The sequence below is a fragment of the Chiloscyllium plagiosum genome, chromosome 7 (genome assembly GCF_004010195.1).
Source record: "Chiloscyllium plagiosum isolate BGI_BamShark_2017 chromosome 7, ASM401019v2, whole genome shotgun sequence".
NCBI classification, from domain to species: Eukaryota; Metazoa; Chordata; class Chondrichthyes; order Orectolobiformes; family Hemiscylliidae; genus Chiloscyllium; species Chiloscyllium plagiosum.
Window position 1 is genome coordinate 100,857,089 of NC_057716.1, and position 16,311 is coordinate 100,873,399.

The window sequence follows — 16,311 nt, forward strand, 5'->3', positions numbered from 1 at the left end:
TTTTAGGGACAATTTGATTATAGCTAACAGATACTGTCTTAGGAAAAAGTCTTTCAAGTTTAAAAAACAAAACACTTGTACGATGAAAAGACAGTGGTCAATTCTCCCAGCTCAGCTTTTCTCTAGTTTGGTTTGGTTTTAGCAAGCAGTCAGGTTTTTTGAGGCTGCTGGTCAAACATACAGCTACAAGGTGTTCCATTCTGAATCTCTCTACCATCTCTCTTCTGTAACACCGTGTTTGATTTTACCATTTTTGCTAAGAGGCGTTGATGGGGATTGTGGCAGGAATTTGGAAATGCATCATTAAGTTGGGATAGTCTGTTGGGGTTTCAAATAGGTTAAGTATTCTATACTCTGTTCTCTTTTATTTGTGTTTCATTCGGTAATCTTGCAAATAAATTCTGTTTTGTTTAAAACTGTGTGGTTAGGCCAGCTGCATCACTCCTGGAATATCCACTCTGCACCTGCTTAAAACAACTAACAAAGTTAGGGTCTGGCCTACTTTCTAGAAATGTTTTGAGGGGGTCTGGCCTGATCCACAACAGACTGGGGGCTCTTTGCTGGATTTGTCCAGTGGTTCCAATTTGGCATTAGGGTTGCTAGACTCAAAGGCAGTGAGTGGTCAATGGTGGTGTCTTTTGTTCTGAATGTTGAATTTGATTGGTTTAAACAGTGCTTGGCGTAGTAATGTCTCTTTCAGTCACTAAAAGTTTTCTGGGGGTGGAAGAAGTGACTTTGGGGGTTTTACAAAAGGTGAACAAGAAAAATCTGTTGGAATTTGCAGACAAGCTGGAGTTGAAGCTGCCCTCTTCCATGAGGAGAAAAGAGATAATTACAGCAATAATTCAGCATTTAAATTTGCTGGAAATGCCAGACTCTTTAGAGATGGCTAAAGTTCAATTGAAAGTGAAGCAGCTTGAGTTAGAGACGAAAGAAAAGGAAAGGAAAAAAGAAGTGAAACTGTTTGAAAGAGAAAAAGAATGAATTGCTTTAGCAGAACAAAAAGAAAAGGAGAGAGAGAAGAGAAAGAGAGAGTGAGGAAAGCGAGAGAGAGGGAGTTTAAGCTTCAGAAATTGGAACTTAGACATGAAAGTCAGTTTACAACGATGGAGATGAAGGCAGTAGGTAAGCTTAGTGAGGATGAGCAAACCCATGGGAACCAAAGGCCTAGTGAGGATCTGTTTAAAAATATTCAAGCATTGCCTAAATTTGAGAGAGAAGGATATGGAAGCCTTTTCCATCTCATTTGAAAAACAAATGCAGTGGCCAGTGACCATGTGGGTTTTGTTGATCCAAACAAAACTTGTAGGTACAGTTAGTGAGGTATTTGCATCGCTGGGGTGTATGGGGAGGTGAAGAAAGCATCTTAAGTGCATATGAACATGTGCCACAAGCCTATGGACAACATTTCAGGAATCTAAGGAGGGACCTTGAGCTTGAAAGGATCAACCAAAATAATTTTGATAGGTGGATATGGGCATTAAAAATAGAGCAAACCTATGACGCTCTTAGAGAGAGGATTATTTTGGAGGAGTTCAAGCATTCACTTGCTGAGGTAGTGAGAAGTCATGTGGAAGAGCAGAGAGTTAAAATGGAAAGATCAGCAGCTGGAATGGTTAATGATTATGAATTGGTTCATAAATCAAAGTTTGGCTTCCAAAATCAATTCCAACCTGTGAGGGATAGAAATTTGAGAAACGAGAAATCATCACACGGAAAGGGAAAGCTGGATCTCAGTGAAGGTCATAAGGACAACTTACCACAGGGTAAAAAAGAAACCCTTGAAGGGGAAAGAGAAGTTAAAAAGTTCTGGCGTTTTAACTGTAATAAAGTAGGCCACATGAAAACACAGTGTTGTTGGGTTAGGAAAAGCGCTGGGAAGCCAGATGTAGGAAAACAGGATAAGCCAGTGAACTTTATTCAAGTGGTGATGGAAAGCACAGTGGAAGCTAGAAAGCTGCACCAGGATGTACAACCTGGTCAGAGGTTGGTTAAGGAGGAAGTGCCAGATCTTCTGAAAGCATATACCTGCCAAGGTAAAGTTACTCACATAGCCAGGAGCAGCATGTAAAGTGGTTACAATATTAAGTGATACAGGATCCTCTCTATCTTTGATGTTGCTAGATGAGGAGATATGTACCTCTGAAGGACTATTGCCAGAAAAGGTGCTAGTAACAGGAATTCACAATGAGACAAGAAACCTTCAATTATGTAGAGTGAGGTTAGTGTCCAGTAAAGAATGGAGAAGTCATGGTAGGAGTACTAGAGAAATTATCAGCTCCAGGAATACAATTTGTCCTTGCTAACGATATAGCTGGTTAACAGGTAAGAGTGCAGTCTACTGTGGTTGAAAAGCCAGTGGAAATTCAGGCAAATGATCTATTGCAAGAGACATATTCTGGGATTTTTCCTGACTGTGTGGTAATGAGGTCACAAAATCACCAGTTGACACAAGAGCGATCTAAGAGTATAGACACAAAAGTTGAAGTGGAATTGGCAGAGACCCTGTTTGATCAGATGGTTGACACAAACCAGAAGCAAAGACGACAAAGCAGACATCTTTAGCTCAAATAAATTAACTGAGTTACAGCAGAAAGATGAACATTTAGAGCAATTGTATCAAAAGACATATTTGGGAAAAGAATGTGACTGCATCCCTGAATGCTACTATCTTAAGAATGATGTCTTAATGAGGAAATGGAAACCATCACATACTCAGGGAGATGAGAAATGGGCAGAAATTCATCAAGTCATACTGCCAGTGGGTTATAGAAGTGATTCAGGTAAGGGGGTCATTTTGGGGTAAGAAAAACTCAAGTTAAAATACAAAAACATTTTTCCTGGTCTGGACTGCACAAGGTTGTAGTTGAATTTTGCCAGACATGTCGCACCTATCAGCTAATTGGGAAACCATGGGCAGTAATAAAACCCGCACCTTTAATACCCATTCCTGCATGAGGAAACTTTTACAAGAGTCTTAATTTATCACATAGAACTCTACCTAAAATAAAAACAAAAATCAGTATTTGTAAACAATGGATTTGTAAATAATGGATTTGTCTACTAGAATTCCAGAGGCTGTTTCATTACATAATATCACTGCTAAAAGGATTGTGGAGATGATTTGGAGATAGCGGTGTTGGACTAGGGTGTAGAAAGTTACAAATCACACAACACCACGTTATAGTCAAATAGGTTTATTTGGAAGCACTAGCTTTCAGAGCGTTGCTCCTTCATCAAGTGGTTGTGGCAAACCACCTGATGAAAAAGCAACGCTCCAAAAGCTAGTGCTTCCAAATAAACCTGTTGGACTATAACCTAGTGTTGTGTGATTTTTAACTTTAGATTGTGGAGGAGTAACTCAAAGTTTTCACAAGATACGGACTACCCACAGAAATACAATCAGATCAAGGGTCAAATTTCACATCAAAATTATTCAAGGAAGTTAGGAGGGTTGTTGTGACGAGGGTTATTCCTAATCTGAAATAAGATAATCTAACCTACACATCCCTCAGTTCACTACTGTCAATGTGCAAGTCCAGCAATCGCTTAAATTGTGGGGGCACGGTGGCACAGTGGTTAGCACTGCTGCCTCACAGCGCCAGAGACCCGGGTTCAATTCCCGCCTCAGGCGACTGACTGTGTGGAGTTTGCACGTTCGCCCCGTGTCTGCGTGGGTTTCCTCCGGGTGCTCCGGTTTCCTCCCACCATCCAAAGATGTGCAGGGTCAGGTGAATTGGCCATACTAAATTGCCTGTAGTGTTAGGTAAGGGGTAAATGTAGGGGTATGGGTGGGTTTCGCTTTGGCGGGTCAGTGTGGACTTGTTGGGCCGAAGGGCCTGTTTCCACACTGTAATCTAATCTAAATCTAAATCTAAATGTCCCTAATGACTCTGTTTCCACCACCACCGCAAGCAATGCATTCAATGCATGCACAACTTTCTGCGTAAAGAACCTACCTCTGACCTCTCCTCTATACTTTCGTCCTAATATCTTAAAACTATGACCCCCTCATGCCAGTCAATCCTGCCCTGGAGAAAAGTCTCTAGCTATAGACTCTATCCATGCCTCTCATTACCTTGAACACTTCAATTAGGTCACCTCTCTTCCTCCTTCTCTCCAGACAGAAAAGTACGAGCTTAGTCAACCTCTCTTTGTAAGACAAGCTCTCCAGTCTCGCAGCTATGTGTTAAGCTGCACTCACTGACAGTTCCTCACCTCACTATCTCGTGGCACCGGTAGCAAACCTGAGATCACTACTCTACTCGTCCTGCACTTCAACTTCCAACCTAACTCTCTGTAGTCACTTTCAGATCCTCAATCCCTTTCCTGGCTATATCATTGGTGCCAATATGTACCATGATTTCTGGCTGCTTACCCTCCCCCTTCAGAATCTTGTAAACCCTTTCGGCGACATCCCAGATCCTGGCACGGGGGAGGCAACATACTTTCTGGGAGACCCGTTCCTGACTACAAGATCTCCCGTCAATCTGTCTAACTATGGAGTCTTCTACCACAAGGGCTTTTCTATTTTCCCCCTCTCTCCTCAGAGCTCTGTTCAAAAATGTGCCAGAGTTTAGGGAACAATTAAATAGAGCTGGGAAATTGGCTAGACAGTGCTTAAAAAGCATTACAGCATACAATCAAACAGGAAACAGACAAGGTATTGGAGATAAGGTGTTAGTGTTCTTCCAGTGATAGGTGAACCTTTAAAAGCATTGTTTCGTGGACCTTATCAAGTTGAAAGGAGTTTGAGTGAGGTGATCTATTTGATAAGGACTCCAGACAGAAAGAAATCAGTGTCATGTGAATATGCTCAAAAGGTATTTTGACAGGGAAGGAAAGCAAAAGGAGACTGTTATTGGTTAAAAAAAGTGAAGAATCAAGTTCAGAGGAGTCTGAATTGGACATTCCCCAACTTGAATTGGATAATGATGAAGTTGTCAAAAATTGGGATAAATTATTCAGTTACCCTCCAGATGAAAATTGAAAATGACCTGAAAGAGTTATTGCTATCGCATGAAGAGATAGGTGAAAATAAGCTGGGAAGTACTAACCTAGGAAATACTAACCTAATTATGCATGATGTAGAGATAGGAGATGCTGCTCCGATTAATCACATCCTTGCAGGCATAACCCTCTAAAGTTGGCACAGGTTCAGGAGATTGAGCGCATGCTCCAAGACAACATAATCAAAGTGAGTTACAGTGAGTGGAGCTCACCCATAGTAATGATGTCAAAATCAGATGGTACCCAACAGTTACGTGGATATTTCAAAATCAATGCCGCTACAATGCATATCCGATTCCACATTTGGAAGACTGTTGAAAATGTGGGACAAGCAACTTAAATTTCTAAGATGGACCTGCTCAGAGGCTACTGGCAGACACTTGTCCGAAAGAGCCAAGACAATTTCAGCTTTTGTAATGTTAAATGGACTGCATCAATATTAAGTCACGCCATTTGGTATGAAAAATGCGCCAGCCACATTTCAAAGACTAACCAATAAGTTCATTTCCAGATTACCCAACTGTATCGTATATAGATGACCTGGTGAATTTTGGTCACACATGGAAGGAATATTTACAACATTTATCAGAATTGTTCAATCAACTTCGGGAGGCAGGCTTGGTGATAAACCTGGCTAAAAGTGAATTTGCCAAAGCCCAAATCACCTTCCTGGGCCATGTTATTGGACACGGACAAATGGCCCCATGGAATGCAAAAACAAACATAATTGGGGAGTTTGCCATTCCATTGACAAAAAGAGCTGGGATTCCTAAGGTTCCTGGGATTGAGTGGAGTTTATTGAAAGTTCATAATAAATTTTAGCAGTGTAGCTGCTCCAGTCACTGAATCGCTAAAGAAACTCAAGAACATTCAGTGCACAGTGTACTGTCAAAAGTTATCTGACAGCCTAAAAGCTGTGTTAACCACTACTCCACTGTTAGCCACACGTAATTTCACAAAGCCATTCAAGATTCAAGTGATATGGGTGTCGGTGCTGGGCTCTTACAGTAAGACAACAAGCTGATTGAAAAGACCTGTCGGGTATTTCTCCAGGAAATTGATCATTTTTTATAAATATTCGACACTTGAGAAGACGACTTTGAGCTGGGGTTGGAGTTACAACATTTGAATGTTTATGTTACCACTTATGTCTGAGACAATCATACTGATCATATCCCATTGAAGTTTGCGGAGAAATTTAAGGACAAAGATTCTGGACTGTTTAGGTGGAGAGTTTGTTGTTATAGCCATTCAACCTGAAAATTGTGCATGTGGCAGGACAAGAAAACATGATTACCGACACATTGTTGAGACTTGAAAAAGAAACAGAGGCATTTGGTGGTGAGAGTAAAACAGACTGAAACAGAATGTAGTAATGCATATTTTTATGTTTATAGACAGTGTAACATGATTGTTTTTGTGTACTATCTGTAAGATTAAGGGGTTTTAAAATGAAGCCATCTTTGTATAGTGATACTTTTTTTTCAAAAAATAAACAGGGTGAGGTGTGATGTTGCTACTCCCTTAACAAGGTTAGGTTGTCTTGGATTTGTTTTCTTTCCAGAGAGGTCATAAATGCATACATTCCGATATGTCTGGTTTGGATGGGTTCTAGAGTCAAATTGATTATAGCTACCAGATACTGCCTCAGACAAAAGGCTTTCAAGTTTTTTAAAAAAGTGTACAATGAAAGGGGAGTAGCCAGTTCTCCCAGCTCAGCTTTTTCTGGTTTGAAGAAAGAAAATGTACAGCCCAGGAACAGGCCCTTTGGCCCTCCAAGCCTGAGCTGATCCAAATCCACTGTCTAAACCTGTTGTCCAATTCTTAAGCACCTATATCCCTCTGCTCCCCACCTACCCATGCATCTGTCCAGACGCATCTTAAATGAATCTACCGCGCCTGCCTCTACTACCTCTGCTGGCAATGCATTCCAGGCACCTACCACCCTGGTAGGTTTGGTTTGGTTTGACTTTAGCAAGTAATCAGGTTTTTGAGGCTACTGGTCAAAGAAACAGCTAAATGGAAGAATGTTTCCATGCTGAATCTCTCCCTCTCTTTGTAAAACAGTGTTCAATTTTACTTGTTTTTGCCAAAGGGTGTTTATGGGGATTGTTGCAGGAACTTGGAACAGCATCATTAAGTTGGGGTTATCTATTGGGTTTTCAGATAGGTTATGTATTCTATACTCTGTTCTCTTTTGCTTGTTTTTCATTTGGTAAACTTGCAAATTTTGTTTTGTTTAAAACTGTGTGGTTGGGCCAGTTGTATCACTCCTAAAATATCTACCTTACACCTGCCTAAAACTAGCAAAGTTAGGCTCTGGGCTACTTCCTTGAAAGGTTTTGAGGAGGTCTGGCTTGGCCCATAAGTTCAAAATACCAGATCATCATTTTCTCAAGGCCAACTAGGGATAGGCAATAAATGCTGGCCCAGCCAGCAACATCCACATTCTGTGAATGAATTTAAAAAAGTTACCTATCATAGGTCCAGTTTGATTCAGAAGAATTGCTGACAGCTTTCAGGCTCAGTATAAGTTTATTGGCCCATCTCAAAGAGATTAATACTTCTTTTTGAAGACATGAGGAAACCTGCCATTTATCAAAATCCATTTAAATAATTGCTTCAGTGGTAGCATACTTTGGTTCATCTTTACCTCCATGTCCATCAAAACCTTAATTCGAAAGTTAACTTTTCTTATTAGATTAGATTAGTTACAATGTGGAAACAGGCCCTACAGCCCAACAAGTCCACACCGACCCTCTGAAGAGCAACTCACCCAGACTCATTCCCCTACATTTACCCTTTCATCTAATGCTATGGGCAATTTAGCATGGCCAATTCACCTAACCTGCACATTTCTGGACTCTAGGAGGAAACCGGAGCAACCCCACACAGACATAGGGAGAACGTACAAACTCCAAATAGACAGTTGCCTAAGGCGGGAATTGAACCCGGGTCTTTGGCACTGTGAGGCAGCAGTGCTAACCACTGTGCCACCGTGCCGCCCAATAGCCTTCTCTCAAAATATGGAACATTTCATCCCCTTATTAAAAGTTTGCCTCAGCATTGCATTTATCCAATTTTACATCTTTGCACATTGCTCACTCCTTCACTGCTAGAGGCTATATAGGGCTTTTATTTGCAAATCTCTTTCTCCAACAGTAGCCTATATACATTTTAAGACACTGTTTAAAACCAATCTCTGAACGAAGCTTTGGTTACCTGCTTGCCCAAACACCTCAACAACAAGGGGCGTAATGTTAAAGAGAAAGGCAAGAGGTTTAAGAGGGATTGGAGGAAGAACATTTTCACCCAGAGGGTGGTGGGGATCTGGAATGCATTGCCAGGTATTTGAGGCAGGAAACCTCACAGCCTTTAATAAGCACTTGGATGAGTAGCTAAGTGTTGTAACATTCGAGGCTATGTGTCGAGTCTGGGAAATTGGTCATAGTATATTTTTGAAAAAAGGAGAAAGGGAGGACTGAGGATGCTGGAGACCAGAGTTGAAAAATGTGGTGCTGGAAAAACACAGCAGGCCAGGCAGCAAATGAGGAGCAGGAGAATCGACGTTTCGGGCATAAGCCCTTCTTAGGAATCATTCCTGAAGAAGGGCTTATGCCCAAACCGTCGATTCTCCTGCTCCTCGGATGCTGCCTGGCCTGCTGTCTTTTTCCAGCACCACATTTTTCAACCGTAGTATATTTTTGGCAGTATAGATTTCATGGGCCAAATGGCCTCTTCTCTACTTAGCAATTTTATGATTTTTTGGGGGTTTTTTTTGCCCTGATCTCAGTCCAGTGTGAAGTATCTTTTTTTGGAATTAAAGGTGCTACCTTCTTAAATCAACATACATAACTTTAAGATACAAAATTACTTGAATGCAAAGTTGACAAACAATAATGAAGTCATACAATGAAAAACTGACTACACTGGCACAAGCCTCATTGATAATATTCTTGTTTATGATCTAATTTTACAACCAAGACACACTGATCCTAATTCTGCTATCATTAAAGCTGAACAAAGTTAACACTTACCTAAGTTTTCTTGTCAGTGATACTGTCAGTCATTAGCAATGTAAGGAATGATGACCAACAGATTTGAAACTGTTATTCGATAATGAGATTCTCTGAATGAAACTCTAGGGAGTACACCAACTATCCAACTGAAAAAATGAATGACAAAGACAAGGGGACTTTACATGAACTATACTTCATTACAGTGAGAAAGTTGTTGTTTAACCTGAAGTAGTGTTATCATGGCTGACAAGATGATGAAAGTAACAAATAACAGCTTCCACAATGTCCACAAGTTTCTTTCCAGACATTTTATTTACATTTCTACAGTTTGGGAACTTAACTAAGATTTGCCCGGCAAAACACATACACAAATTGCATACTGCAATTCACCAAGCTCAACGAACCTGTACATAACCTTGTGCGACGGATTAAAACCAATGATCTACAAGTCATTTTACAAATATTACAACTTAAATGTATATAAACCTAATCCACAGTTGCTCAAAACAGCAAACGTTAGAATTTTTAATGCAACATCATTTTCCAGACAAAGAGCTTAAAAACTTTGCTAAAATCGTAATTTTGTAAACAATTACAAAATAGAACATCCATATAGATGGTAAGGAAAGGCAAAGTCTGTGTTTGATCACTGTTTGTAAATTCTTGAGCATTTAACAGGAAAAGTTAGAATTTTATACATGAAAAAAATCTTTACACCTTACAATGGATTCCCCAAATGCACTTCCCAGTTAGCACGGGAAGGATTGTTATCCCTGGTGTCTATATTTTGCGCAGAACACAAGACTGCAGTTACCAACAGATTCCTACAGCCTCCCTCTAAATACCTGGGTTGGATTTAACAGCAAAAGACTGCTGTCCAAAGATTCTGCTCAAATACTAGTTGTAGGGGCTAACCTTCCAGTTTTGCAACAGGTAACCAATAATTAGGGAATATTGTCACCTTGAACTCAAGATATTCACATTACTTGACATTATTTCTTCTGGATTTGCCCTTTTGCAATACACCTTTTAAAATGTGATCAGAAAATGTTGAAGTCCGCAAATAGTCACCAGTCTAACCTGGAGTCATGCTGGACCATCTTTGATCAGAGAGAACCACATTCTCTCCGGACACTCCCTGAGCTTCAGTGCAAGAAAACATTCCAGGTAAGTTTGCTTCAACCATCCTGGCACACTTGAGAACTTCTGTGAGAAATGGAAGAGCATGGTTTCTGGGAAGCTGGAGGCAGGAAGGGATATGGATGGAGAAGGGAAGAGCCATCTGCAAGCAAGGCAACAATCGTCAAAGTTAGAGGAAAACATTAGCTGCAAATATGGATGTTTAAAAAACTGCAGACTCCTAGACTGGTATCTGTACTCTGACAGTAGGGATGTTATGTACGAAGCTAGAGGATGTTTCTGGATCACTTCATTAAATGTTCTCCTGACGACAGTAAGCACTCAGTTCTTTGGAGAGAACCCAGAATTCTGACATAAGATAATGTGAGTGAACTGGAGCAGGTGGTGAATCTGTGTATTGATGTATCTTTTGGTATCATTGCATCTGGGGCACATTCGTGTTTAGGCAATTCTTTCCATCACAACTGTTTAAAGACATCAATAGCTTGTGATTATTTGTCAGTGATATCTACACCAGACTGCCAGGAAAAGAATTAATGAACAACACAGTTGACTGAGGAAATAAAGATCAACAATAGGTTTGGCAAGACACAACAGCTAGGACTGGCTACATACCGAAATCTCTCAGGAGATAATTATCAGTATAAGCATAGAATATTCTAACCCATTTCCAAGACAAACTGTTAATCTGTATTCAGTCCATTACTAACATCTGCTCTTGGCAGTTTCAGTGCAGTGCAATTTGCAGTAACCACCTGTCTGCACTGCCCATCTAATAGAAAGGTCAAGACAATATAATATTTTAGACTTGAACTTGTTCTGGCAGGTTCCAGTCAGTCATTACATTCAAGGAGGGATATTGCACTTGATATTACCAATGCATATCTGACCACCAACCTTCCTTGCTCAATGTTATTAAATCGCAATCCTTCAGTATTAGCCTGTTCAGCTTGGACAGTAGTACTTGAGGCAGTGAGATCAAGAGGGCGATGGTTCAGTTGTGGTTGCCTCCAGATTTCCTGCTGCCTGGATCCAGTACACAGCTCTTAAACTGCAGCGCAACCTCTCAGATGTCTGCATTGATTGTACTCATTACTAAACAGGAATGCCTTCAAAAACAGCCCTTCTACTCAGAGAACACACAAGTCATCTTATTTTGCTTCACACACACGTACAATTTTACAATATTAAATTAGCAATTCCAACTTCTGAACACAGTGGGTTTGAAGTTAGCAAAAACTCCTTTTGTCATTATAAAAAAAAATTGTGCAATTTCAACCAAGTGTGCATTTGTATTCCAGGAGAAACTTCCAATCTCTTCAGAATTCGGCTGTTCCTTGCATCGCTATATTAGACGGAAACCAACACATCGAGGTAGAGTCTATCGTAGGATTCCTTGAACAGCAGAATAAGGAGAAGGCTGAAAAGACACGATGCAGTCAGGCACCAATTCAACCAGTTAACATCTGAAAAATAAGAACAACAGAATGTTAGTGTGATGAAAAAAAAACACTGGCCAATGTGCCTATAAACCAAGTTAAATTTGGCTGGAACCTTTGTTTTTAATCACTAGTTTGGGTTTGGCTAGCTCAGTTAGCTGGACGGTTTATTTGTGATGTACAGTGATGCCAACAGCACAGATTCAGAGAAAACAGAGGAAAGCTAACCCCCTATAATCCATTGCATAGGTGATTAAAGGCCACTAGTTTGCAATGTGAACTCTTACCCTCCCAAGATATTATCTGACCTGCTGCAAGAATTGGAGTGCCCACTTTCAAGCAGTGAAGGATGCAAGATTCTTTAAGAGCTCTCTAAAACAAAAATGGATAAATATCTGAAACCCAAAAAACTAACAGAAAGTGGGGGGAGTGGGGGAGGAGACGGTGGTGATGGAAAACAAGTGACTAAATAATAGCTCTCTCAGACAGCACAATCACTAAGAGCTGGGCAGTCCTTGATACTTTAGTAATATAAATGATTCAATAATATGGTCAATTTTTAATCTTGTAACATTACACAACAACAAAATAATATCATTGCTGCAAATCTTTAAGCATACATCAGCATTACAACTAAGAGATCATCCAAAGCCAATCCAGTTTTAGGGCATAACAGTTCAATATTCTTGACAGAAATGTGGGTTCTCCTATTTCCTAAATACTGCTCAATGTTCTTTTTATTTTACATATCATCCTAACTGTACAGTGGCAAAACTCATCGTAAATTTTCAACTATATGATTTCTACTCTTATAGAAAAGAGTACCTTTTCTATAAGAGCAGCAGCAGGGATTTGCAGAATTGAGTATTCAGTTATGTTGCAAAGGTGCACAAGGAGAAAAGCAATCCTAAATAAAAAAATGCACTGAACCATTCAGACCAGGTAATTATATGCTAAGAAATTCGGAGTCTAAATTATTGATGGCTGCAAGAAGGATCAGGATCAAATTTTAAAAATGGAGGCCTCACGTCAAAACAGTACTCAGAACCCTCTGATAACTGTCTGCTCTCTGATTAAAACCGTAATGAAGCTTATCCTGGAACACTTGGTTTCCAATTATAGTCATTTCAGCTCAAGCCATGATAAATGCAATAATTCAGACAAACAGACACAAGAGAAATTGCTCAATTTACCAAGACTGTGATTTGCACGATGACCTGTTCCTTGCAGCATTTAAACTAACAGCTTTCTGCAAAGGTTGTGATGAACCTCAAGATAGAACTCAAAGTGAATTCCTTTTTACAGTCCTTCCCCAACCAAACCGTAAGAACCTGCAAATCCACCTTCAGGCATACACACAATGACAGTTGCCCAAGCTGGAGTCACACAGGTTTGTGAGCATGAGTCTGCCTGCTCTTACCACATTCAGTATTCTCACCCAAAGCAAGATCAGAGGGTGGCTTTATCACGAATCATTTGTATTATTTAAGCCGTGCACAAACTATACAAATATTCATGCTACTGCTATAGCATGCAGATTGTGCACATGTAGGGTCTAAAACTATTACCAACTGGGAGTGCAAGATGAACCACCAGAAAACTGTGAACCTTGGTAAACAATGGGACAAATATATCACCTTAACCAAAGAGACTGAAGGATGGAGCAATAAACAGATGAGCTGAAGAGGGTGACGGAGTGGGGCAATTAAACAGTGAAACAAGCACAGAAAGAGGGAGGGAGAAAAGAAAAAATTGAAAAGAGAAAGTCCAAAATCAAAAATTTAAAAATGCACACATTTAAAATTTGCACATTACACAACCATGCTAGAAAGACAAACACAATCCCATTTATGTACAAGAATTACAAAGAATGCTTGCCCAATCCTTCCATTTAGCTACCGTGAATAATATAGTCCAAGAACACGTTATTTCATTCAAGCTTTTGAAATCTGGAGCTCTGTTTACTTTAATGCTTTATCTCTGCCATACATTCAGTGAAGGAATCTCAATTTATTCAGACTTGGACGTGACCTAAGCGAGCATTACTCGTGCATGCTAAATACTTCCTTCATGCCTTAATGATCAGGCAGAAAAGTTTCAATGCTGCCCTGGGGAATCCATAATTCATGAACCTCCAGTCCAAACTTTCAGTCTGCAGTTTGGCAGGGTGAGGGTGCGTGGGGGTGGGGGGTTGGGGAAGGGAGAGAAAAAGGTCACAACTAAGGTAGACAACTTGCAAATTAGTCTTGTGGGCTTAACTCTTTCTGCCTACACAGTTAAACAAATCAAATTATCCATAGCTACTTCAATGAATTACAAAGAGAGATTTCCAAAATGAGCTTAGGGGGAAAAATCAAAAATTAATGGGTAATTTTAGATTTTATAGAATCTTATGTCTGCATCCATTGGAGCACTGCCAACCACAGATTTTACTGGAATTACAACAAAGTCCAAATTCTGCGTACAGGGATAGGTGATATATTTGAGACAAACTATGAGCTTAGATAGCCTGCGTGCCACAACATGCCAGAATATTATGCAAGTGGCAGTGTGCAGATTAACAGATGCACATGTTATATGGCAAGCTAATTCATCAATATCTCATTAATCTTCATTACAGTAAATCTGGGTACAAGAGTTTCAAATGCACACCAACTCCATTTATATTGCTGAAGGTGTTATGTTTCACGACTATTATGCCAATCAGACCAATCTAAACTTACAGCACATTCGTAAGGACAAAAAATTTGATCCCACCAGCCTCAATGCCCTTTCCTGGTGACAAGTACTAATGAGATTCAGTGGAAAACCAATGGAATTGTGATGCAAGTAACATTAGGTGACAATATTAAAACAAGAAAAAGCACAAAATTAAAGCCATCGCACTGTGGAGAGGCATAAGAACGACACTTTTAGTTGAAAAATAGTTAATATGCAAGAACAAGGGAATCACTGAACTGCTAGCATTCTTGGCAAGATTGTTCCTCTGAAATGCTTCACGTGATTATTTCAACACAATCGTAATTTAGAATAAGCAGATTTATATTTCAGCATAAACACATCTCAGCTTAGGCTGTTTCCTTTTGATACATCACTCTGATGCAGTTAGTGAGACAGTAAAAGGCTTTTGGTTTTTAAATTATTAGGACAGTGCATTGCTACCATTCAACACAATAAAAATCGTGTTGATACCATCAGCAACTGCTATAATCGTTACCAGTGAGCCTGCAGAGCTGTGGAGGGAATGTTTATGGATGGGTTGCTTGTTAATGTAGAACTTGAATATTCCTGAAAAGAATCAAACTGGAGAAGTGTCTTTTTTTAATCTCACACTCAAGATGGATACAAGAATACCAAATTCCAAAGGGAACAACAATTTATACTGCACGAGAAATACCCGCTTACGAATGGATTCCTACAAGGTCAGATGATGATCGACTTCCAAGTAAAAATAGAAGAAGCTGGCAGCGACATACTTAACATGTCTGGCAGCAGCTATGGTAAGAAAATAAAATTAATGCTTCAAATCTATAATCTTAGGCTGATTTTCTTTTGTTCTACATATACTGTAAGATCTTCTGATTACTTAAAGCATTTCCTGCTTTATTTTCAGCTTTCTGGCATCTCCAGTATTGCAACATTGTGTGTGTTATCAAGTGTGTTATCAACTTGAAGTAACAGACACGTTCAAATAAAGTCTATACAGTAGTGATTGGAAGCGAGGTAGATAAACATAGCAAGTGTTCTAAACTGGATGTGTTCTTGGTGTTAGAACTACAAGAGAAGGCACATATTTATTTAAAGTATGTGCCTCAGTTTTCAAGGGCACAATATTTTTCTTTAAGTTTTCATGGAATGTAGGGGTAGCTGCCCATCACTAATTGACCTTGAACTAAGTTAAAAATCACAACACCAAGCTATAGATTTGCACTAGGGTTAGGATGCACACTAGCTTTCGGAGCGCCGCTCCTTCATCAGGTGATAGTGGAGGACACAATTCTAAGGCACAGAATTTATAGCAAAAATTTACAGTGTGATATAACTGAAATTATACATTGAAAAATACCTTGATTGTCTGTTGAGTCTTTCATCTATTCGAATACCACGATATAGAGGACACAATCTTAGAATCGTGTCCTCCACTATCACCTGATAAAGGAGCGTCGCTCCGAAAGTTAGTGTGCTTCCAATTAAACCTGTTGGACTATAACCTGGTGTTGCATGATTTTTTAACTTTGTACACCCCAGCATCTCTAAATCATGACCTTGAACTGAGTGACTTGCTGGGCCATTTTTAAGATGTTGAACTAGGAGATCTGGAGGCCGGTTCCATGATATTGAGAGACAAGTTCAAATCCCATCTAGGCAGCTGATAAAGTTTTACTGAAAGTAAATTAATTTCTAACTAAATATGAGTCAGCTACATTGCTGTGGGTCTGGAGTCATATAGAAGCCAGAATGGGTAAGGCTTCCAAAAAGGACATTAATGAATCAGATTGTTTCTTTTTCCAGCAATCGATAACATTTGTCATGATAGTTGCTGTCATGGAGATGAGCTTTTAATGCCAGGTTTATTGATGGAATTAAAATTCTAGTAGCTACTGCTCAATCTGTCCCCATAGGACATTAGCCCAAGTCTTTAAATTATTAATCCAGTGACACTATCACTATGCCACCAAACCAGATCACTAGCTGTGAACAAA

General features: G+C 39.7%; 1 protein-coding gene across 1 annotated transcript in view; it reads right to left on the minus strand.

The window, feature by feature from the left end:
• Positions 1-9,322: 9,322 nt before the first annotated feature.
• The window catches only part of slc49a4 (solute carrier family 49 member 4), a 67,378-nt gene continuing 60,389 nt past the window's right edge, over positions 9,323-16,311 (minus strand). Inside the window, exon 9 of the mRNA XM_043694263.1 lies at positions 9,323-11,635. Coding sequence (XP_043550198.1) covers positions 11,520-11,635 — 116 coding nt within the window. The 3' untranslated portion in view covers positions 9,323-11,519. The remainder of the gene's footprint in view (positions 11,636-16,311) is intronic.